General features: G+C 43.0%; 1 protein-coding gene across 2 annotated transcripts; it reads left to right on the top strand.

Annotated features, from left to right (window-relative positions):
• Positions 1-2,773: 2,773 nt before the first annotated feature.
• Positions 2,774-22,025, top strand: C1QTNF3 (C1q and TNF related 3; the record flags this gene model as incomplete). 2 transcript variants are annotated; one of them, XM_084233607.1, is made up of 6 exons in its annotated part: positions 2,774-2,857; positions 8,366-8,477; positions 11,743-11,897; positions 15,017-15,146; positions 20,514-20,613; positions 21,866-22,025. In XM_084233607.1, 6 exons carry the CDS (start codon positions 2,774-2,776, stop codon positions 22,023-22,025), a joined length of 741 nt encoding a protein of 246 aa, XP_084089733.1. The 2 variants fall into 2 exon arrangements, with proteins under 2 accessions (XP_084089733.1, XP_084089732.1); XM_084233606.1 differs by having other exon boundaries at positions 2,774-3,076.
• Between the last annotated feature and the right edge of the window lie 590 nt (positions 22,026-22,615).

The following is a 22,615-nucleotide window of genomic DNA, read 5'->3' as shown; positions in this document are numbered from 1 at the left end:
CGCTGCCTCCTTCGGACTCAGATTCGCTCTCCAGCTGAAACCTCTCCTCCCTCCCAGCTCCCCGATTCAGCACACCATGAACCGACCTGCACTCCCCGGCTCTGCTCCCCGAGACCGAGACCAGGTGACCTGCTCTCTGACAGCTGCACAAGCTTAATACCCTGCATCACCATCCTCACTGCGGGCCCTCAAGCCTAGAGACTTCCATGGCCGGAGGACTTCCACCTAGATGGAAGGCCCGGCTAAGACACGTCGTGGCTACTATCTTCAGTCAAAGGTACTTTGGGGGCCTCCCCGGTGGCGCAGCGGTTGAGCTCTGGGTTGCGAGGCTGTACAAAGCTGCCCGCAGCCTTTGCAGCGCCGGTTCGATCCCCGGCTTCTCCCCGGCCACCGGAGCAGGGTGAATTCCCTCACCCTCCAGGGCTTCTGACTGTACCCAGTGCTTGTATAAATAAATAATAAATAAATAAATAAATAAATAAATAAAATCTTAAAAAAAAAAAGGTACTTTGGGAACTTGGGGCTGGCTTGCCTGTGTGAACTTAAGTGTGTGTGTGACCAACATAGGAATAAAATTCTCTTTGAGTGCCAACTTCTGACTGAAGCTTATCTATCATGCTCGCGACGATTATTAATTATTCCTTTTGAGGCAAGGAGGTTTCTAACCCTGGCTGCTCATTATAATCATCTTGGGGAACTTTTTAAAAACTATTGGTGCCAAGGCCGGGCTAGAGAATTCGACTGAATTGGTCTGGGCGGGTATCCAAACCCTGATATATTTAGAAGCTCCCTGGTTTTATTTTCAGATGCAGTCAGGATTGAGAACCACTCCAATAGATGAAAGAATTGAAACCTCTCCCACCCCCACTGCCCCCAGAAAGTCTCAGTGCAGCTGAAAGTCAGAGGTCCGTGACTTGTAGCCGCTGAGCCAGATGGTCCAGGCCGTGGCGGCTGCCTGATGGTAAAAACAGGGGCAGCTCTCAGGCAACTCCCCAAGCAGTGGCTTAGCTTTCAGAGTCATTTCATGCTTTGTGGTCTCTCTGTAAACTTTTTTCAGGCCTCCCTGATGAGGGAGCTTCTCACTGAGTCAGTCCCCTGGACCTTTTCTCCTGGAGAAATAACAACCCCTTAGCTCACCCTCAATACCCAGTGTTACCCCTCCTCAGCCTATTAGGAAAAAAAGCCCCAGCAAGAGTGAAATCCAGGGAAACAACACTATGCACCAGCCTTCCCAGGGATATTTGCCAAAGAGTGCTCCTCACATCAGTGAGGACATTCTAGAAGGCAGCCTTAGGAAATGGGGATGACAGGACTTGTTAGAGCCCCTAGGGGGGATCTGGGAGGTCTGAACAAGCATGACTCCCGAGCCCCTACATTTGTGAGCTGAAGAGCTTTTATTATACAAGTAACTCCCACTCCATCCCCAGCACCAAATCCTATCTGCATAAACGTGGGCTCTAGAGGCAGCTGTTCTGGAAGTGGCAACAGTGGCCAGGCTGGCTTGGCCAGTTCAGGGATGACTGTCGTGGTTCTCAGGCCCTTTGCTGAGTGAGGCGGGCAGCTGTAAGCAGCCCTCTGGCTTCTTTTCTTTCTCCAGCGTCTCTGTCACCTCATTGCCATGCCTGCTTTCTCTGGGCTGGGACTTCATGACAGGGCCACCCTTGTCCACTCAGCTTTAGACCCGTGTCCCTTCCCCCCGCTGCCCTGAGGCCTCTCCCGCCTTCCATGGGCAGGGCCAGTGAATGGGTGAGTGCTTGTAAATGAAGTGATAGGTGAATAGAAGCAATTTTTAATGACAAGACTTTGCAAATTCTCAATTTACTATCACTTAGAGCTTAGGAATGCCCATTTCACTCTTTGGCTGAATTAGTAAGATTGTAGTAAGTAAAACAAAGGAAACCATCATTCTCTCCATCCTAGCCTACTCAGAGTAGTGTGGCAGGCTTGGCATTTTCCATTTCTTCAATTTCCATCAAGAAAACCTCAGAAGGCAAAGGGGGCTGAGACGAGCCACCTTCTTGCTAACACAAAGCAGAATGTTTGTATCCTTAGCATCACTAGGTGATTAGGTTAAGGTTTGACTTAATTTTGGTTTCTGGAAACGCCAGGGAAAAGGGAATAAATTTCAGGGCAGGGAAATACTTTTGCTCAACCCAGAGACTCTGAATCCGGCTCTGTGTCGGAATCACTGAGCTCCTTCTGCGGCTGGTGTCCAGAGGGGAAATGAGTTACTGTAAGGGGAAGCAGGAAGTGCACATGCAGAGGCAGAGCTCTTATGATTACTTTGAATGGGCTCCCGAGTCAGACTGAATTGATGCAGTTAAGGCCAAATTTCCTGGCAAGCCCAAGGGTAGGTTTTTCCAAAAGGCATCTTAGACCTCGAAGGCACAGCCTCTCCATGTCATCACGACAGCAAACCGCTGGACACACGCTCCCTGTGTCCAGCTGGTTGTGGATGTTTTCTTCACCCCTTAACAAAAAACGTGCCAAGGTGTGACATTTACGAACGCCCTTCCCCCCCCAACTGGGAACTGTGCACACAGATCCGTTTTGCCTGTGGTGTGGGAAAGTGATGAATGGGGGCTGTTCTGTCTAGGGAGGAGGACCGCTTTCCCTCTGGCATGCCTGCAGCCTTATTTATTACACACCAAAGTATAAAACCGCCTGGCCGGCTGCAGCTCTCATCTCTAGCCCTGGCACTTGCCCGAGGAGACCACGGCGCCTGGAGCCCCAGCCATCATCTCCAGGAGGCTGTGTGGCTCTGTTGAGAATCATGCTGGGGAGGCAGCTCGTCTGTTGGCACCTGCTGGCTTTGTTTTTCCTCCCCTTTTGCCTGTGTCAAGATGAATACATGGAGGTGAGCGGAAGAGCAAATAAAGTGGTGGCGAGAATAGTGCAAAGCCACCAGCAGACTGGCCGTAGCAGCTCCAAGAGGGAGAAAGTCAGAGAGCGGAGCCATCCTAAAAGTGGGACTGTGGATAATAACACTTCTACAGACCTAAAACCCCTGAGACCGGATGAGCTACCGCACCCCGAGGTAGATGACCTAGCCCAGATCACCCCATTCTGGGGCCAGGTACTCAGATTCTCTTCTAAGGATTACTGGGAAAGCTGAATGAGTTTTGTTGTTCTTGCACTTTTTGCAGCTAAGGCTCTCAGGATGGATGCTTTTGAGATGTTTGCTGTGCTGGTGGGGGCGGGGGGGGGGCTGTTTCTGGGTGGCGCGGGACTCTGCAACAACAACGATAAGGGGACTGTCGGTTAATATGCACTGGAAGCACTGACTTGGCATAAAGAGAGGCTGAGGCATCACCCTGCCTGGTGAGAACAGGGCAGCCAGCTCCCTGCAGGGCTAGGACTTGGTTTCCTTCTTGCTCTGTGGGTACAGAAATGGGGGAGTGGTAATCTCTGCAGAAAGACAGACTTGGGGATAATCATTCGCAGATCTTGAAACAGTTGGGCTCTCTTAATCCATCCCAGCAGGGAAGTGAGTTTTTCACTTTGATTTATTGAGTTTACTGTGGCATTTCATGTTAGCCTTGTTTATTTGATTTATAGCATTCTAGATTTCTGAGCTATGTTCAGTCCGTTTAAAACAGAACCAAAGCGTTAAAACAAACAAAAGCCTGTGTGTCTTCAAAATGCAAACCTCATGGTGTGATGTAATGCCTGATAATCACAGGGGACTTGCTTTATGTCTGGGGTGTGTAAGCTCAGCCTCTAAGGCAACAATTTGAATGCTCCGAGAGTGAGGATGGCAGTGAGTTAAGATTTCAGTGTAGTGAATTGCAAATTGGTGGAACTAGATTTAATTGAAAACATTCAGAGCAGGAAGAAACGGATTTTGACTTACCTTCTAAGTATCAAGCTTGCGGAAATCAGATGAGGGGACCAGAGACCACTTCCTTGCTTTTCTTAAAGTGAGGCTTTTTGAAATTAGAGGGGTTTACACCCCTCCTCCCCAACCCTGATTCCTAAAGTATTTTCCAACATCTCCAGTAGGAGATAACAAGGAGGTTTAGTCGTTAATACTGAGGAGGTTTTCAGTATAACTCTTATGCCAGAGAACGTGCAGATCCACGCTGAGCTGATCCCTGCACTGTGCTCTTCCTTCTATCCCCCACTCCCCCACCCCTTCTTATTTTATTAAACAAAACTTTGTGGACTTACCCTCGGTTTAAAACACTCCATAAGTTTCAGGAGTGCAGCTGCACACCCCGATATGTGTATTTATCACACTTCACCAGCCACCAAAGCTCTAGTCCAGTCACCCTCGCAATGGACTCTGCCCAAACTCCCCCTCCCCCTCCCCTCTGGAACCTCCATATTTTTCACAGAATCTAAGTCTTATTTGAATTCTCCTTTAAAAAAAAAAAGATTTATTTATTTATGCATACAAAAAGTGGGGTGTAGGACACATGAGGGGGAGTGAGAGGATTCACCAGAGACAGATCAGGGAACAGAACAGGCAGATGGACTGAAATACACTGCTGAGGGGAGCAGCGGGTGAGTCAGGAGAGGTCTGCTGCACCATGGGGGTAGCTCCCTGACAGCCGTGGACCATCGAACTCTGCTGCGGTGGCAGCAGATAGTTTCACAGTGCTGTGCTTAACCCCTTGCACCACCAGAGAGATCCTGAATTCTCCTTTCTCCTCATTTTCCTCATTGTCCTACTACACACCACACTCTAGGAGGGGGATAAATGTGCACCCACTTCTGTCTTTGAACCATGTGAAGGAGCTGACATAGGAATATGTCAGCCAGTCACTGAGGGTCAAACCACAAAATGGAGGGCCTCCCTGGTGGCACAAGGGATTAAGCACCGCACTATGAAGCAATCCACAGCCCCTGCAGCATGAGTTCAATCCCCGGTAGCCAGGGAGCAACCCACATGGTGAGGCAGACTTCTCCTATCTCACCCGCTGCTCCCCTCAGTAGTGTATTTCATCAGTCTGCCTGTTCTGTTCCCTGCTCTGTCTCTGGTGAATCCTCTCACCCCCCCCCCCCCCCCGCAGCATCTCTGGCCTGCACCCCAGCTCTTGTACATATAAATAAATAAATAAATAAATAAATATTTTTAAAAAACCACACACACACACACAAAAGGGAGCTGGAAAAAGAGGTGTTGGTTCCCATGGAGTTGGACCTTAAAAGATGAAATGAAAATGGTTCCTTTTTCTTCCACAAAAGAAACAATTAAAAAAGCCTTGCCACAGCAAGGAGACTTGAGAGAGCTGCCAGGAGCTGGGGTGACTAGAGGACTCCCCTGGGCTGTGGGAGGAGACCAGAGAATGATGCCAGGCCGGGGAAGAGGTGATCAGACTGACTTTGCCCACAAAGGTTGTATTTGACTGTTCATTGCAGGGCAGGGAGGGGACTAGATTTCTGTTCTGGAAAGATGGCTGGGGCCATAGGGTTCTGGTGGGTTAAGGGGTGCAGCGCCCTGGGTCAGCCAACCTGTGCTCTCTTTTCCTGGGATTTTCTTTTCACAGCAACTAGTCACTCACCTTTAGCAATCCCCCCTCTTCATCCTGAACACCTACCTGCTCCCCCGTTCTCTCTCCAATTCCCTTCTCCTTTCTCTGCTCTCTGCCTTAGGTTAAAAAAGGAGCAGTGACCTCTCTTTTCTAGAAGTCACTCCCTAAGAGTAAATCTCAACTCTAAGTAGCTGCTCCAAGCCCTCCATCTACAAAATGGACGGAAATTATCTTAGAGACACCTTCCTCCTCCCTGCTGCCCACTTGCTTGCCTTTGCTGTCCAAATTTGACCTGTTGATAGAAAGAGGTTGAAAAACTTAAGAGGGCGATATAAAGGAACTATTGCATGTAATCCTCCCTTGCCTAGAGGGAAACTTTCAAATGAACACCTCTTGTCTAAGAGTTTACGGAATTATTCAGTTAAATATTTAATCGAACTTTTGAAGGACCAGGACTGAGACAAGGTGTGAAATGCCACAGGAGGGTTTTCTTGAGGTGCCTGACTAGCAGTACCCAGAAGTCTCTGGCTATTTTGACCTTATGACCTCAAGGTGCTGCTGGAACTAGGTACTGAGCACTCCTACCTGATGAACTAACTTGACATGCCCAGATATACTGACTTTATTTATTTATTTATTACTTATATACTGTTTACATCGTCCTTCATTCTTCTCTCCGGTGTAATCCCCATAAAATTACCTGTGAACCATCACCATAGAGACTGGGCTTTAGAAACAAAACCTTTCTAAGTCATTATTTGGAGGCTTTGGGAAAGACTTTATTTAGTATCTTTGCATTGAAGAGCTGGAGGGGAAATTCATGACCATCTTATTCAATGTTCTAATTTAGTAGACAAGAAAAATGGTTCAGGGGAAAGAGACAACACTGGCTACAAAGAACTGAGTTCTTGTTTCAATCTGGTCATCTTCCTGGCATTCTCAGCATCCTGGCTTTTCAGTTCTATTCTTAAACAAACGGTTCTGTGTCAAGATTTTCCTTCCTTCCTTAAAATCAATTATTGGCAAAGCCCTGGAATTCTTGGAGATTAAAAGCTGTATTTCACATTAGCAATATCGTACCAGGAAATTAAGGAATATTTCTCAAATTGCATATTTGGATCAGTAGGTGGGTCACTGCTGTGATGTCTTTGAATTTCCAAGTGTCTGAAATCCCTGGTCTCAGATCAATTACTTAAGTTTATTTTCTTTTTCTCAGCTGCTTGGATGAAGGTTTTCCTAGACTTCATCCTGTCCAGGGCTGGGTCTGATAGACTGCAGACCAGACAATGAGTTAGCTCCATGCTGTAGCTCCTGGTCACTCTGAGCTGTTGCAGAAAAATGCTGAACTGTAGATGCTTTTCTGCATTTTCCCCAAATAGCTTGGTGGAAAGCTGTAGGTAAAAGGAATGAGTTAAGCAAAAAGTTCAAGCCAGGCCTCCCCAGTGGTGCAGCGGTTGAGCGCTGGGTTGCGAGGCTGCCCGCAGCTTCTGCGGCGCCGGTTCGATCCCTGGCTGCTCCCGGGCCACTAGAGGAGGATCCCGCATGGCATGCAGACCTCTCCTGCCGCCCGCTGCTCCCCTCAGCAGTGTACTTCGGTCCTTCTGCCTGCTCTGCTCCCCGCTCTGGCTCTGGTGAATTCTTTCACCCTCCTGTGCTTCTGACTGTACCCAGTGCTTGTATAAAAATAAAATATAAACAAATAAATAAATCTTAAAAAATAAATAAATAAATGCCCCAGAATCATTATTTAAAAAAAAAAAAGTTCAAGCCCATTTTGGATTAAATAAAAAAGAGTAAAAGTTAAATGTGCAGCAATATGAAGATTTGATCCTTTTTCTTGCTTGGATTTCTAGTGATAGAGAAAACCTGAATTTTAAATTTTATCTCTTTTTCCTTCTCCCTCTCTTCCTCCTCTTCCTTCTGCCTCTCTCTCTTTTTCTCTCCCCTCCCTTCCCTTCCTTTTTAAATTAAATTCCTTAGCAATAATGTGCTCTTTTCAAAAGACTGTTGATTTATAACTGGTGTCTAGGAAAGTTTCCACAAGTGTTTTGTATGATATCATTAAAAAGCAAGTTGCCAATTTAGGGGAGACTCTAAAATTTCACAAGCAACTCAAACTCTTTCTCTAGCCAGTTTCCACTAGATGTCTAACCCTTTGACAGTAAGCACAAATTGTGGAAATTTATTTTGAATAAATAAACATTTAACTCAGTTTTATATATGAATACATTTAGTGCCCATTACTCAAAGTATTGGTTCAAACAATAGGATAGTCATTTTAAATGTCGAAGCAGAATATGGCACAGAATATCTTATTAAATACTAAGAGGAAGTTAAAACTGTTTCAAGTGAATAATCAATAGAAATATATTGAGCAAATGAATACTTTATTTCCTTAATTTCCTAAGGCAATTTAAGCATGTTGTGACTGTCTGGAAAGCTATCATTACAATCCAGTATTTCTAAGAACTCAACCCAGGATCATGAATCTAGAATGTCTTAATGTTTGAAATTGATAATTTTTGTCACTTGATAATGATGAAAAATCTCAATATATCTTTATTGGAAGATACTGCCAGTTGGGCATGAGGAGAAGTTTAAACCCATGTCTGCAGAAGTACTTTCCAGAAATATCTCCCCACATACACTCCTTTCCAAGAAACGATATCTTCTACTGACTCTTACTTCCTTTCCTTTTTCACTGTCAGCTCACCTTAGTTACTCCCTGACTCCTCTGCCCTTCACCCACCCACCCCATGCCATCTTTTCTGATGTTGTGGATTGTTTGAAGTTAAACTTACTTAGGGACCTAAGCCAGAAAAAACTTATAAGGACCAATCACTCACAAGGACCTTTTTCTAAAGCTTCTCTTTGCATCTTTTTTCAAGTCTCCACAAACTGGAGGACTGCCCCCAGACTGCAGCAAGTGTTGCCATGGAGACTACAGCTTCCGAGGCTACCAAGGCCCCCCTGGACCTCCAGGGCCCCCTGGCATTCCAGGTAAGGATGAGAGAGATGCACTGTTGCTGGTCTAATTTCAGACTGTGCTTAAATAGGAGCCAGAGTTGTTAGCATGCAACTAAGGGGCACCCTGGGACCCCAACCTGTTAAGGGGTACATGCTCAGAAAGGATTCAGCCACCTGAGCACACAAAGGCAAAGGAAGCAGACTCTTACTGTGAAGGATGTTTAACAGAACTATTTTACATCGGGAGAAGATAAAAAAGGATATTAGTTCCCAATAAAACCTCCAAAATTACCCATCCCCTTATGGGCAAAGGCCCAGCCAAACTGACTCAGCCCAAACCAGAGCACTGAGGTCTGAAAGCTTGCCGCAAGTCTAAGGTACTTTCCAGTGGGGAGTCAGACAGGTCTCAGAGAGCTGGGATGAAAGGAGATATTCAGAATTCTAAATGTACCAAATCATCCCCTATGAAGTCAGGACAACAGCTGCCATTGTCTCTGCCAAGGAGTAGGGTCAGCCTCCCCACGAGCCTCTCACCCGTGTTTCTTCCAAGTATCTTTTCCAAGTGTCTTTACATGTCTCTCCTCCAAGTCTCCATCCCAGCAGTACCAGGGTGCAAGTCACAACTGGAAAAGCAAGAGCAAGGGCCTCTATCTTCCATGTCCTGCAGTCAGCTCAACTCCACCCTTCATTCCCAGTAGCTCCTCTGCTCAGCAGTCCCTTCATAACGGGACTCGTAACCTAAATTGGCTGCAAGTAAGAGAGACGACACTGGCTACAAAGAACTGAGTAGGAGTTCTTGTTTCAATCTAGTCATCTTCCTGGCATTCTCAGCATCCCGGTCTTTCATCCTGGTGCCTACTCAATGCTCTTTCCCCTTCCGTGAAGTAACAAGCTAAATCTAAATAATTTGGGATCACTTGTATGTGATCCAAAATGTATGTGTGGAAAATCCAAAAGAAAATTGTGCTAGCTCATTAGGTGGAAAATATAAGCTCTGTAGTGTTTGTTATGTATATTATCTAGGTGTTAGCCACCCAGGACTCCACATTCACAGGGTGGGGCTCTTCACCAACATGGAGTCTGGAACGACAGGATCTTAGTCAGGATAAGTTCTCGTTTCGGTGTTGTTGCCACCACATGTGTCCTCCAGTAGACTATTTCTAACTTGCAGGGGGTTTGTGAAGTGATGGTGGAGTAGAAAGGAGAGCTTGCTGTTCTGACTTATAATCATCTCCATGGAGCCAAGCTCTGAGTGTCACATCCTTTTGTCTGATTCTATGTCCAGCTAAGTTTTCTCCCCCTAGCTTTAGGGTCTCTCCAAGTTCAGCTTCTCTCAGTTAACAATCATGCTGCCCTCAGGCTCATGGGAACACTTGGGCTGCAGCCCCACATGGTGGCGTGGGGAGTGCTGTAAGTTTCCAGTGGGTTCCTCTAGACCCACGGCCATCCTAGTAAATGATGACCATCCCTACTTTATTGAGTGTAGCCCACATATGGAGACTTCTGGAAACTTGCTAGCCCAGGGTCAGCCAGGAAAAAGGCAGTCCAGGCCCCCTCCATGCTAGGACTCGCAAAGCTCTCTGGGGGGTTTAAATGTCTTTCTCCTCCCCTTGTCGATTCTGGGGACCGTTTCTCAGGGTTTGACAAAAAGTCACTTGCTTGTTTCTGATTTACCATGATTGATGTTAATATTTATCAAAGGAGATTTAATTTTTTTATATTTTTGAGTGGTTTCTCAAGCAAAATCAAATGTAAAAGTGTGACATGTGAATTAAAGTGTGAAAATGCTCAAATAGACTTTTAACTATGATTACTGGCTTGGAATTATGCCACTGCAGATCAAAGGCCGCAGACCACAGGCACAGTGGTTAGGGGGAGGGGATCGTCAGACTCTCTCCTAAAGTCTTAAGTCTAAATCTTCCGAGCTTACACAACAGCTTTGTTATTGCCACATTACCCTGAAGACTAAGTCAAAGTTCATCCATTGGGAAAGACTGTAAGCCTGGTGTGATGTCCTTCCCAAGGGTAGCTGCAAAATAAACAGCAAAAGGGCCCACAATTCAACAAATAGAAAAATAAAAGAAGAAGCATAGAAATAATGTGCTAGTGGCAAAAAGTTCAAATCATCATCTAAGTATTGCTTTCAAATTTGTTATAATGTGCCCTTCAGTTGTAAAAGTGATACCTGTCTTTTGTAGAAAACATTAAAAAGACAGAAAAGTATATAATATACAATGACACAAACATCACTCATTTTATCCTTTCAGAAAAAATTATGAAGATTTTTATGGAATTTTTCTAATTTGCATGTATTTCTTTGGAAATTTCCTTTGGAGATTGCATGTATTTCTAAACAAAAAGAGTATGTCCTGGGTCTCCCTAGGGGTAAAGTCTCAGCCCTATCACCCCTATGGCTTGAGTTTGATCCCCAGCTTGGGAGGTGACCCATATGGCGTAGCAGACCTCACCTGTCTCACCTGCTGCCCCTCTTAGCAGTGAATTTCAGTAGATCTGCCTGTTTTGCTCCCTACTCTGTCTCTGGTGGAGTCTCTCACCTCCTGCACCACTGGCCAACATCCCAGTTCTTCTATGCTAAAAAAAAAAAAAAAAAAAAAGTATATGCTATCCCTATTGATTCATAACATTTTGATGTAAAAATATCACGACTATCAGTAAGTGCTATTAAATATTTTCCTTCAGCATTTCTTTGTCCTGACTCTAAAGGATGACCATTGTTTTACTTAACCCTTTCAGTACTAGTAGACAAGTAAGTGTTTTTGGACCTTTGCCATTCTAAATGGCACTTTGATAGTTAGTCTTCTACATAATTTTTTAAAAAGATTTATTTATTTATGCATACAAGAGCGGGGGTACAGGCCAGAGGTGTGGGGGGAGAGAGAATTCACTAGAGACAGAGTGGGGAGCAAAACAGGCAGATTGATTGAAATACACTGCTGAGGGGAGCAGCGGGCAAGTCAGGAGAGGTCTGCCTCGCCATGTGGGTTGCTCTCTGGCCTGCCGAGGATCGAACTTGTTTGCATTTAACCACCAGGGAGACCCCAATACAATTTTTCATGCAAGTTTTGCTTTTTGAGAAAAACAGACTTTGGAGCCTTCTGTGTCCATTGAAAAGAGATTCCATGTGAGATGGCCCCAGGGCTGTATTTGGGGTTGTTACAGGTGGCCCCCCTTTCCAGTTGAGTTTGTATATTTTTGAAGACAAAGGTTATATTATACAAAAATAGGTGGTGAATATGAAAACAAGTCTTTCATATGTGACAATGTCTCATTGTCTAAGGAAACCACGGGAATAATGGTAATAATGGAGCCACGGGCCATGAAGGTGCCAAAGGTGAGAAAGGAGACAAAGGTGACCTGGGACCACGAGGGGAGCGGGGGCAGCATGGCCCCAAAGGAGAGAAGGGCCACCCAGGGATTCCTCCAGAGCTGCAGGTAAAAGGTCCTTGGCACAACTTTTGTTTTTTTTGAAGATGTATTTATTTATGCATACAAGAACTGGGGTACAGGCCAGAGATGCGAAGCATGAGAGGATCACCAGAGACAGAATGGGGAACAGAACATGCAGACTAACTGAAATACACTGCTGAGGGGAGCAGTGGGTGAGTCAGGAGAGGTCTGCCTCGCCATGTGGGTAGCTCCCTGGCGGGGATCAAACGCATGCAGTGGCTGCGGACAGCTTCAAGTGCGGTGCTTAACCCTTTGCACCACCAAGCACATCTTGAGGTGACTTCTGAACTGTCCTCAGCATCAGTGTCCAGGAATCAAAGGCTTGAGTGCTTCTTCAAGTCCTCACCACAGTTGGATCCCCCTGTGTCTCAATTTTCTGTTCAGAGTGCTTTCAAATCACTCTTTGGCAGAAGAGAAATTTATGAAGGGTGAAATTCAGGGCCCTCATGAGACCAGATATCAGGGGACCTCAGATATAACCCAAATTCCTTTCTCCCAAGTGAGAAGGAAGAGATGTTAAATAAAGTTTTCAGCAACTTGAATACTTACACTTCCAAATATATAAATGGAATGGGGAAAGCCTACTTATAATACTTTACTATTCATTTTATTATATTTACATATTTTATTAAATCACATTTGTGGTTTCATTTTATTAAATCACATATGTGGATATTAATATACAAACATTGTTTTATGACAACTAGATTTTGTGGTATAATATTCATTTAAACTTTTTATTTCTTTAATCACTAGATACAACTTATTTTTAAGCCAACCATGCATAGAATACCAGACCAGATCATACTCATTTCAGTTTAAAGTTTTTTTAATCTACTTATTAGGCTGTAACTGGGCTATTTCAGATGAAACGCAAGTGCCCATTTATCTCTTCTTTATTTCTCTTTTTATGCGATTTTGAAATTCTTGTCAACATCTAAAACTTGCAAATGTGAGATTAGGTCACCAAGAAAATTATTAAGTCTTGGTTATTTTCTTGGATAATAATTTTAAAATTTATTCTTCCAAGGACTCTTTTCAACATTGAAAAGAATTTTTCTTTGAGGTGGTTTCCAATTGGTTTGTCTTCCTGAAATGGTGACGTATTTTAAAATGAAGTAATTGGGAGAATAAACTATAGCATGAGAGACTTAAAGAACTAGAATATAAAGCAACTCTTATCTCAAGGATCAATGGAGGGAGGGGGGAATGTGCCTTATATTTGAACAGATTTGGTAGCTGTTTGACCATGGAGAAATTTTACCATTTTTATAGGTCTTGGGTTTCTCAGTGTAAACTAACTGTTCCTAACTCATTTGGTGGTTTTATTTAATTTATTAATGTTTCACATAAACTTTAATTGTTTTAGCAAAACAGGATGACTGTGCTAACATAAATTTCCCCAAACAACAAAAACAAAAAAAATGAGACAGATGCCACTTGGTCAGGTTAGAGTATCTGTCTAGTAAACTAGACAACACTCTCAAAACTAAAAACTCTACCCCAAAACCTGTGAATGATTATATCATGGCTGGGGTCCATGGAGTAACTGGTTTAATGGCGAATACCCTGGGCAATTAATTAATTTGCCCTAGAAAATATTTTACCCTAAAACCACAATACAATCATTTGGGAGAATTCCTTTCACATTCTTAAAGGAGACATACAGAGGAGGGAAGACTGGTCTTAGGCCAGGTTGTGAAGGAGGCTACTTTGGAACCCTCTTTTCCCATTTTAAAATCCTTTTTCTGATGTCATCCTTTGTCTATCCTTCCGCAGCTAGAGCCCTCATGCCATCTTTCTGAAAGTCCATAACCTTTCTATGTGCGTTCTCCAAAACCTGCCTTCCATCAACTCTTCTAGGACTTTAAATTATTTGATTGTTTGCCTCTCTTTCTTCTCTCCCCTAAAATGCTCATTCATTGAAAACAGACAATCCCAGCAAGTTAAAGAATATGTGACTCTAATTCACACTCAGTTCCAGTGACGCATTTGGATCCAGGGTTGGTGTTGACTTTCAAATGTGAATTTCCAGTGGTGCTATAATTTCTATTCCAATTCCAATGCCTGGGTTTTTCCTACACCACCCAGCAATTCTCCTGGGTGTCCTACAATTCAGTTCCCATGACTCCCTTCTTGAGTTCTATTAATTTGCCGGAGTGGCTCACAGAACTCAGAAAAACATTTCACATACAGGATCACTGGCTTATTATAAAAGACTAAACTCAAGAACAGCCAGATGGAAGAGATGCATGGAACAAAGAATAAGAAAAAGGCACAAGAGTTGGCAAGCCTTCTCCAGAGCACGCTTCTCTTTCTGAATCCCCTTACATTCGCCACCCCAGAGCTCTCTGAATCCTGTTCCTTTAGGCTTTTATGGAGACTCCAGTACAAGGCGTGATTGATTAAATCACTGGCTACTGGAGTTGGACTCAATCTCTGGCCCTGAGCCACCCCTCCCCCTTTTACCAGAAGTGGGGGTAGTAGAACTGAAAACTACAACCTTCTAACAGGCTTGGGTCTCCTGGAAACCAGTCCACAACCTTAAGAACTTTCTCAAGGTCACCTCATTAACATCACAAAAGATATCTTGACTACCCGCAACTCTTAGGAAATTGCAATTGTCTAAGGAGCTTTGTGCCAGAACCAGGGATGAAGACTAAATATATATTTGTTATACCATATCACGGGATTTTGACTTTTTGGGGGAAAAAATAAGTGTTAACAAAATTTTAAGTTTTTTTGGCTATTGGACCTCTCAGATCCTATAAAGTGCCAAAGTGATTTTAATAGCTAGAAACAGAAGAATCCATCCAATTTCTACAAACATTAATTGATAGTAGAATTTTAAAATTTCAAAAACAATTTTGAAGTCTAGTGTTCCTTAGAATTCATGTTCAGAACTGTTGATATGTTATCATTTTATCGACTACATAGCGTACAAACATGGGAGACTTTCATGATTTATTTAATTCTTTCTCCATAAATTAATGTTTATTTCCAATCCTGCCATCACAAACAATTTGAAATAAACTCACTTGTGTAAAAACCTTATCTCTTTAAGGTAAATTGCCTATTAATTAACATCCAACTCTTTTCCTTAGATTGCATTCATGGCGTCACTGGCTACTCACTTCAGCAATCAGAACAGTGGGATCATCTTCAGCAGTGTTGAGACCAATATTGGAAACTTCTTTGATGTCATGACTGGTAGATTTGGGGCCCCGGTATCAGGTGAGATGTAAAAATAAAGGAACTGAATGAATCAATCTAGCAATCAAGAAAGAGAGGAAAGAATAAAGGTAAGAAAGAGCAAGGGAGGAAGGATGGAGAAAATATGAAAGGGGAGAAAATAAAGAAAGGTAGCCACTAAGAGTTAAGAATTCTGATTCTGATTAAAAGACCAGTTCATATACAGGTTTCTATTGGATTTCAAAGAAAATGACTAAGAACTGAAAGGGCACAAACACTTTTAAAAATCACCACTATGGTTACTAAGATTATTAGCTCTGATTTGAAGTGAACCAAATAATCCTAAAGAGGGCATAGATACCTCTGACTTTCAAAGTCCTTGGAACATAATCCTCACAATTTAAATGTTTCCTAACTGTGTCCTCCGTTTGCCACCAAAGAGGACCTGATTTTATATTTTTAATTAACAAAACTGGGTAGATAATAGATTTATGTATTTTAAAAGTCAAACTCTTTCTGCAAATATTTTCAAAGTACTTTCCTTGTTTTTACATAAAAACTAGCTTACGCCACATTCTGACTGTACCTTTGCTTGTTTTAAGACTAACATTATATGTCAGAGATCTTGCATATCATTACTTTATTCTTTTTTTATGTAACTCAATCTACCAGAGTGTATTTGACCCCTAATTGCTAAACATGTGAGTTGTTTCCAGGTTTGGATATATTATTTGTAATGGAGCACTTTCAGTTGTGTCTGTAGGCTAATAGATCAGGAATAGGATTGCTGGCTGAAAGAGTAAACATAGCGTGTGTTTTTGATGAAAATTTTGGTAAGTGGCTCTCTGTGAGGGTTGTGCCAATAAACTTCTATTAGTAAGATATGAAATTACTGACCTCTTGATAGTCTCATCAGCAAACCGTGTTTTCAAATATCTGGACATTTGATAGATTTAAAAAATTCTATTTTTTTTAAAACAACCTTTTTTGATTTGAAATACTTCAAAACTTGTAGGTGAGTTACAAAAATACTATAAAATTCTCATATTCCTTTTAACCAGCTTCCCCTAATGTTCACTAACACCTTATGACCAAAGTACAATGACTAAAATAAATAAATGAACCTAGGTACAAGGTTCTGAATGAATGAATGAACTGACTTTATTCAGATTTATCAGGGTTTCCACTTAAGTGCTTTTCTTGTCCCAAGGACCAATTTAAGAGCTGACATTACATTTAGTTGTCCATTCTCTTTAGTCCCCTCTAATCTGGGACAGATCCTTAGACTTCTTTCCTTCTTTTTATGACTTTGAAAATCTTGAAAAGCACTGGCTGTGCATTTTGTAGAATATCTCTCATTTTATGTTTGCCTGATATTGTCTCATGATGAGATTGGTGTTGTAAATGTTGAGAACACCACAGAGGTGATACAAGCTTGCCCTCCCTGCACCCTGGTTCCCGCCACCTGACTTTAGTGTGCCACTGCTTAATTTCTGCCAAGACTCCAATTCCAGTTTGTTTTAAATTTCTTCTTGCCTTCTGTATCTCTTATTTTTTTCTAATTTTTGCTGCTCTTTCTTTCCATTTCATGTGATTTGATTCTTCCTTTTCTATCCTGCATGTGCTTAATTGTGTATTCTCTGAGGGTGACTTGCTTCTTTCTTGTTTCTGTGATGCTTTTTACACTTTTTCTATGTCTCCCATTAGTCATGGTATCCCAGTTTTCAATTCCTCCTTTTGTCTGACCATACTGACCCGAGTTCTTGCATTGTGCTTTATAACATTCTCTCTAGACATACTTCCTTCGTTGATAGATTTTAAATTCATGATGAAATATTTAGTTCCATTTTTCACCTACTACATGACAACATTTCTCCTTGGCTAACATCCTTCGCCTATTTTGCTGTTCTTTCCTACTTAAAAAGATTAACTGATGCTTGATGAGTTAGATTTTGCCAGACCAGCTAGCCATCCAGAGTAGTTTCTCTGGAAGGAGGAGGGACCCCAGTAGATTCCAGGCTTGATAACTCAATGGCGCCCTCCCCTGCTTCCAGGTGACTTACAGATTCATTTAAGCCTGGACCTTCAGCAAGTTCCCTCTCACAGCCTCCCTGGGCTGCAGCGGGTTCAGGAAGACTTCTGAAACCCACTTGCACTTGTTACTTCCCTTGACTTTAGGAGTCTTTGTTTTTAGCTGGCATATTCTTTTTTTTTTTTCTCATAGAGGCATGTTTTTATTTATTTATTTATTTGTTTGTTTTTTTGTTTGTTTGTTCTATTTATACAAGCACTGGGCACAGTCAGAAGCGCGGGAGGGTGAGAGAATTCACCAGAGCCAGAGCGGGGAGCAGAGCAGGCAGAAGGACCGAAGTACACTGCTGAGGGGAGCAGCGGGCGGCAGGGGAGGTCTGCGCGCCATGCGGGACCCTCCTCCAGTGGCCGGGGAGCAGCCGGGGATCGAACCAGCGCCGCAGATGCCGCTGGCAGCTTCGCAACCCAGCGCTCAACCGCTGCGCCACCAGGGAGGCCCTAGCTGGCATATTCTGAGCTCTGCCACTGCAGAACCACTTTCCTCATCTCTGTACTTCTTCCCAAGACTTCACTTTTGCACCGCCTAGCCTTGCTCATAGGAGATTCTTTTCAGCATCTGTACTTGACAGTGGCCCTTCTCACCAGTGTATTTTTCAGGCACTGCTCATAATCTGCTGCCATTTGGGCTTCAGAGGCCCCACATAGCTTCTGCTCAACTCTGCCTGCTCTCAGTTACCTTTGACGGCTCTTAGACTTATTTTAACTTTATTGATTTTTTTTTTCAGTGCCCTAATTTTTCAGGAAATGAATGCTCTGGGTATTTGTGTTCAGGTCTCCTTGTTTCTCTGTGTGGTATCCAGAAGGAAAAGGAAGAAAGTTCCAATATATAGTGGCCATGTTCAAATTGTAAAAGCTTTTAATGGGTGTCTTGATTTATTTTTCTGCCCAGCTAAAGTCAGAATTGAACTGACATGTATAAAATGATAGAAGCAATCTTTCATCACACCTCCATCAGCGGCAAGCACTCTTATGTAATTTTCTGTTTTGAAGCTTTCTGTTATAATTTCCCTAGAAGTAGTTTGTCACACACTATTGGACCTAGAAATGCCCAGTTGATGGTTCCCTTTCAATAGCTTTATATCAGGAACTCAGAGATGTAGCAGCTTTTATGAACTTTCTTAGGTTGGACATCATTCTGATGATAACACCATCATTTCATTTCCACTTTCATGCTTATACCTCATCTGGTAGATTTCAAAGTAAGCATTTCATACTTTTTGGCTTGGTTGTGCTAAGACAGAGAAGGCTGATTTTTGCAATCACGGTAACAGCAAGATCTGGAAACAGGTCTTTTGTTTAAGTTTGTTGCCTGTTTTTAGTACCTCCCTTGCGAAGAGAGGCAGGCGTGACTATAGGTTGCATTTACTCCTGCATATCCATTTCTACCTCTAGTGTTTCATTCATTCACCACTGACTATCTCAGCATGTCATTTTTTGACTGGAGCTTTATCTCTTTGAGGCTTTGAAATTGTCATTTAAAAAACTTTGAATTTTTGTAAATGTAAAGAAGTGAATACATTTAAACTACTTCTTTAAATTCTCTTTTTTTACATTCTAAAAAGACAGGTTTATTAAGAAAAGGAGAAAGAAAAAGAGAGGCACCTGTGTAGTCTCCAGTGGGTGGGAGAGCTGCCTTTTGCCCTAAATTTTCTTTTTTTCTCTGCCTTTACTTCCATCTGTGAGCCATTCTCTAGGCATTTGAATGGGCAAGATGATTTTATACCATTTCCTTTATTCCCAGCACATTGAGTATGCATGTGTGGTACTAAATATGACATATCATACTTCCTTATTTGATTTGACTTGACTAAGAAACAGATGGATAAACACGACACGCTCTGAACACAGTTACTATCTTCCTGATTGCCCCTTTGGCAAAGAGCATAGAGCTGCACACTGCTTTATTATTTTTAGATGTTTCTGGCATTTTTTTTTCTTATCAGGCTTATTATGGTCTGAGTGTTGATATTTCTGCTTCAATAAAATTCATATATCAAAACTTAATATGCAAAGTATTTAAGGAAGTGGAGCCTTCAGGAACTGATTAGCCCATGAGAGTAGAGTGCTCAGAAATGGCGTTGGTGACCCTATAAAAAAGACCCCAGGAGACCCCTAGTCCTTTCTGCCAAGTGAGATTATAAAAACTCTGAAACCATTCCTGGGTCCTCACAGAGCATGCTGGCACCCTGGCCTCAGACTTCCAGCCTCCAGAGCTGTGAGAAATGCATTTCTGTTGTTTATCAGCTATCCGGTCTGTGGTATTTTTTATAGCAGCTGGCACAGACGAAGACAAGGTCATAACTTTCCAGATGTAACATGGACATTAACAAGAGCTGTATGACTGGCGTTCATTCATTCATCTTTCCAAAATGCACTCTGAACTCCAAGTTATCTAAATTTGGGAAGATTTTCCTTTTTTGTTCATCTCTCTACTGTTTCACTATTTATTTCTAATTGAGGCAATATTCTAAATAAATATTATTTATTTTGAGTTACCCACCAGGTACCCTAATCTATCACCACCATAGTGTAGCCACCACCAAGCCACCCATATCCCACCACCATAGTCTATCAGATTCTTCTTAATCATTCAATGAAGATATATCTTGCACTGTATCAGGTCACATTAAATTGTTTTAACATTAGGAGCTTGCAGAACCTTGAAGAAGACTCACATTTAAAAAAAATATGTTGGTCATTTTCAAATGAGAAGGTTAGATTTTTAGGAACACAGGCATAGTTGAATCTTTGTGGCTTTTGTTTATAAATGTCACTATCTTACGTGAACAATGTGGGAGGATACTACATTTCTTTGGAACTGATAGACATTTATCCAGTGTATCGGTTCCTCCATATCTTTGACTACCCTCTGCGGGGCAAGTGTGCTTATCTCTAATAATCTTTTTGTGTGACTTATTCTGTTTGGACAGGAGGGATATGTGCTTGGCCATGTATGGCTTTGTACCTTGTTAATACAAGTCCCATGGCAAGTGCTGATGATAGTTCATCTACACAGGGAACAGCATGTACTTTGCCATAGGTACTGTATCAGGACAAGGGGAGGCACTGAGATATAGCCAAAATGAGGCCTTGCAAGTTCTTTAGGAATACACAGCATATACACTGAGAAAGTCAAAAAAATGTAAAGCAGCTTGAAGGTGAGAGATGATAAAAGGACACTCACACAAATAAAGACCAAGAAGAAACTACATACCACCTAGGTGACCAACAAAAGAAGCGTCATGTCATGTGATGTTACTGCCAGTTCTCAGTGTACACTATGTTGCATAAACATGGGTAAATGCCTGCCTTTTCCAGGAGTGTATTTCTTCACCTTCAGCATGATGAAGCACGAGGATGTGGAGGAAGTCTACGTGTACCTCATGCACAATGGCAACACAGTCTTCAGCATGTACAGGTGGGTGGTCTCTTCTATCACAGGTAGCGTCCGCCTGCCATTGTTGGCTCAAAGGACGGCCAATGCCAGGGAAGTGTGTAGGAAGGGACAGAGCCCCGCGTGGACTTTGCTCTCACTGAGCACTCCTATGCACCTATATATGTTGAGGTTATAGCTATTTGAGAAGAAATAAACCTGATGAACTTGAACATTAGCGGGTTGGTAAGAAGCCTTGAGAAAATACTAGCAATATTCCCTATAACTCATCATTTGTATTCTGTTCTTTTTTTTTTAATATTTATTTATGCATACAAGAGCTGGGGCACAGGCCAAAGATGGGGATGGGGGTGACAGAATTCACCAGAAACAGAGCAGGGAACAGAACAGGCAAGCTGACTGAGAGCAGTGGGCAAGACAGAGAGGTCTGCTTCTCCATGGCAGGGTTGAACTTGTGCTGCAGAGGCTGTAGATTGCTTCATAGTGCAATGCTTAACCCCTTGCGCCACCAGGGAGGCCCCTGTATTCTATTCTTAATCATTTCTTCCCATCACCTTCTATGGTGACTTCTTCCCCCTTTGCCCAGTGATGAGCATTGGTGAAGGCCCCCTCTATCGTTCCCATGGGCTGGCAGATTGGGAGGTGGGAGTAGGTTCAACAAGTACATGGTTATAGTTACCTTAACAAACTGGCCCTGGGCTCCTTGAAATGGTAAAGAGAAATAGATGAGTTAGGTAGGTGGAGCTGCCGCCACAAAGAAATCTGGAACACAGTGGCTGGGCAGATCAGAATCTTTGACCTGTTCAAGGAAAAGGACAAGGTGGCAGAATTGTATGAAGATTGGAAGGGGCGTCATCCACCTGTTTTTTTTTTTTTTAAGATTTATTTATGCATTCAAGACCTGGGGTATAGGCCAGAGGCGTGGGGAGTGGGAGGATCTATCAGAGGCAGAGTGGGGAACAGAACAGGCAGACTAACTGAAACACACTGCTGAGAGGAGCAGCGGGCGAGACAGGAGAGGTCTGCTGCACCATGTGGGTCTCCTCCCTGGCCAGGAATCGAACTCATGCTGCAGAGGCTGCGGACAGCTTCATAGGTTGCGTCTTAACCCCTTGGGCCACCAGGGAGGCCCCATCCACCTGGTTTTTTGAGGGATGCAGCCTGGTGAAAGCAACTCTACCTGCTAGAAAACTGGGAAAGAAGGGGAGAGCTGATTTTGGTAAAGACCTACTGTGCTCTGCAAACACTAAATACTTGATGCCTTTTTATTTTCCAGCTATGAAAGCAAAGGGAAATCAGATACATCCAGCAACCATGCAGTGCTGAAGCTGGCCAAAGGGGATGAGGTTTGGCTAAGAATGGGCAATGGCGCTCTTCATGGGGACCACCAGCGCTTCTCCACCTTCGCGGGGTTCCTGCTCTTTGAAACGAAGTAAACATGTGAATAGATGAGCTCCCCTTCAGGGGAGACGTGTATCTGAGCTGGTATCTTTATGTGAGGGACATTAGAGTTGAAGGTCCGGCATGTTATACGTAAAAAAATTTTTAAATTTTATTGTTACATTGCTAGTCATGTTGCAGGTGCACCAGTGATACGAGATGACTCAGGGGCTCCGAAGAATAAACCACAAAACCATCTTCTCACGTGACCATAACAAATACACTCAGCGCTTCTATCACTTTTTCCCTAAAAAGAGAGCACCCCTCTTCACGCAGGTTCCCAACAGAGAAATCATTTGCAAAGAGTTTTAGCTGCTCTGTCTCTAATAGCATCTTTTAGGAACCTCTGAAGTTTGGGGGTCATCATTCTTGATACCATTTCAGAGAATAGGATGCAGTGATTTTGATGGGGCCAGGGCAAGAACAGGCACTTGCTAGGACCTGGGTATCAGAAACATTTATGGAACCTAGAGTAGGAAGCAACACTTTGATCCAGTGGGTCAATATTCACGAATAAAGTATATCTGCATATATAGTTTTTAGTGAGTGGTTCATGTTAACTCTTAGATAGCAAAAGTATTCACAA

This window comes from Talpa europaea (genome assembly GCF_964194135.1).
Source record: "Talpa europaea genome assembly, chromosome: 5".
In the NCBI taxonomy this organism is placed as follows: Eukaryota; Metazoa; Chordata; class Mammalia; order Eulipotyphla; family Talpidae; genus Talpa; species Talpa europaea.
Note: the sequence above shows the minus strand (reverse complement) of the source record. Positions and strands in the feature narration are given on the sequence as shown.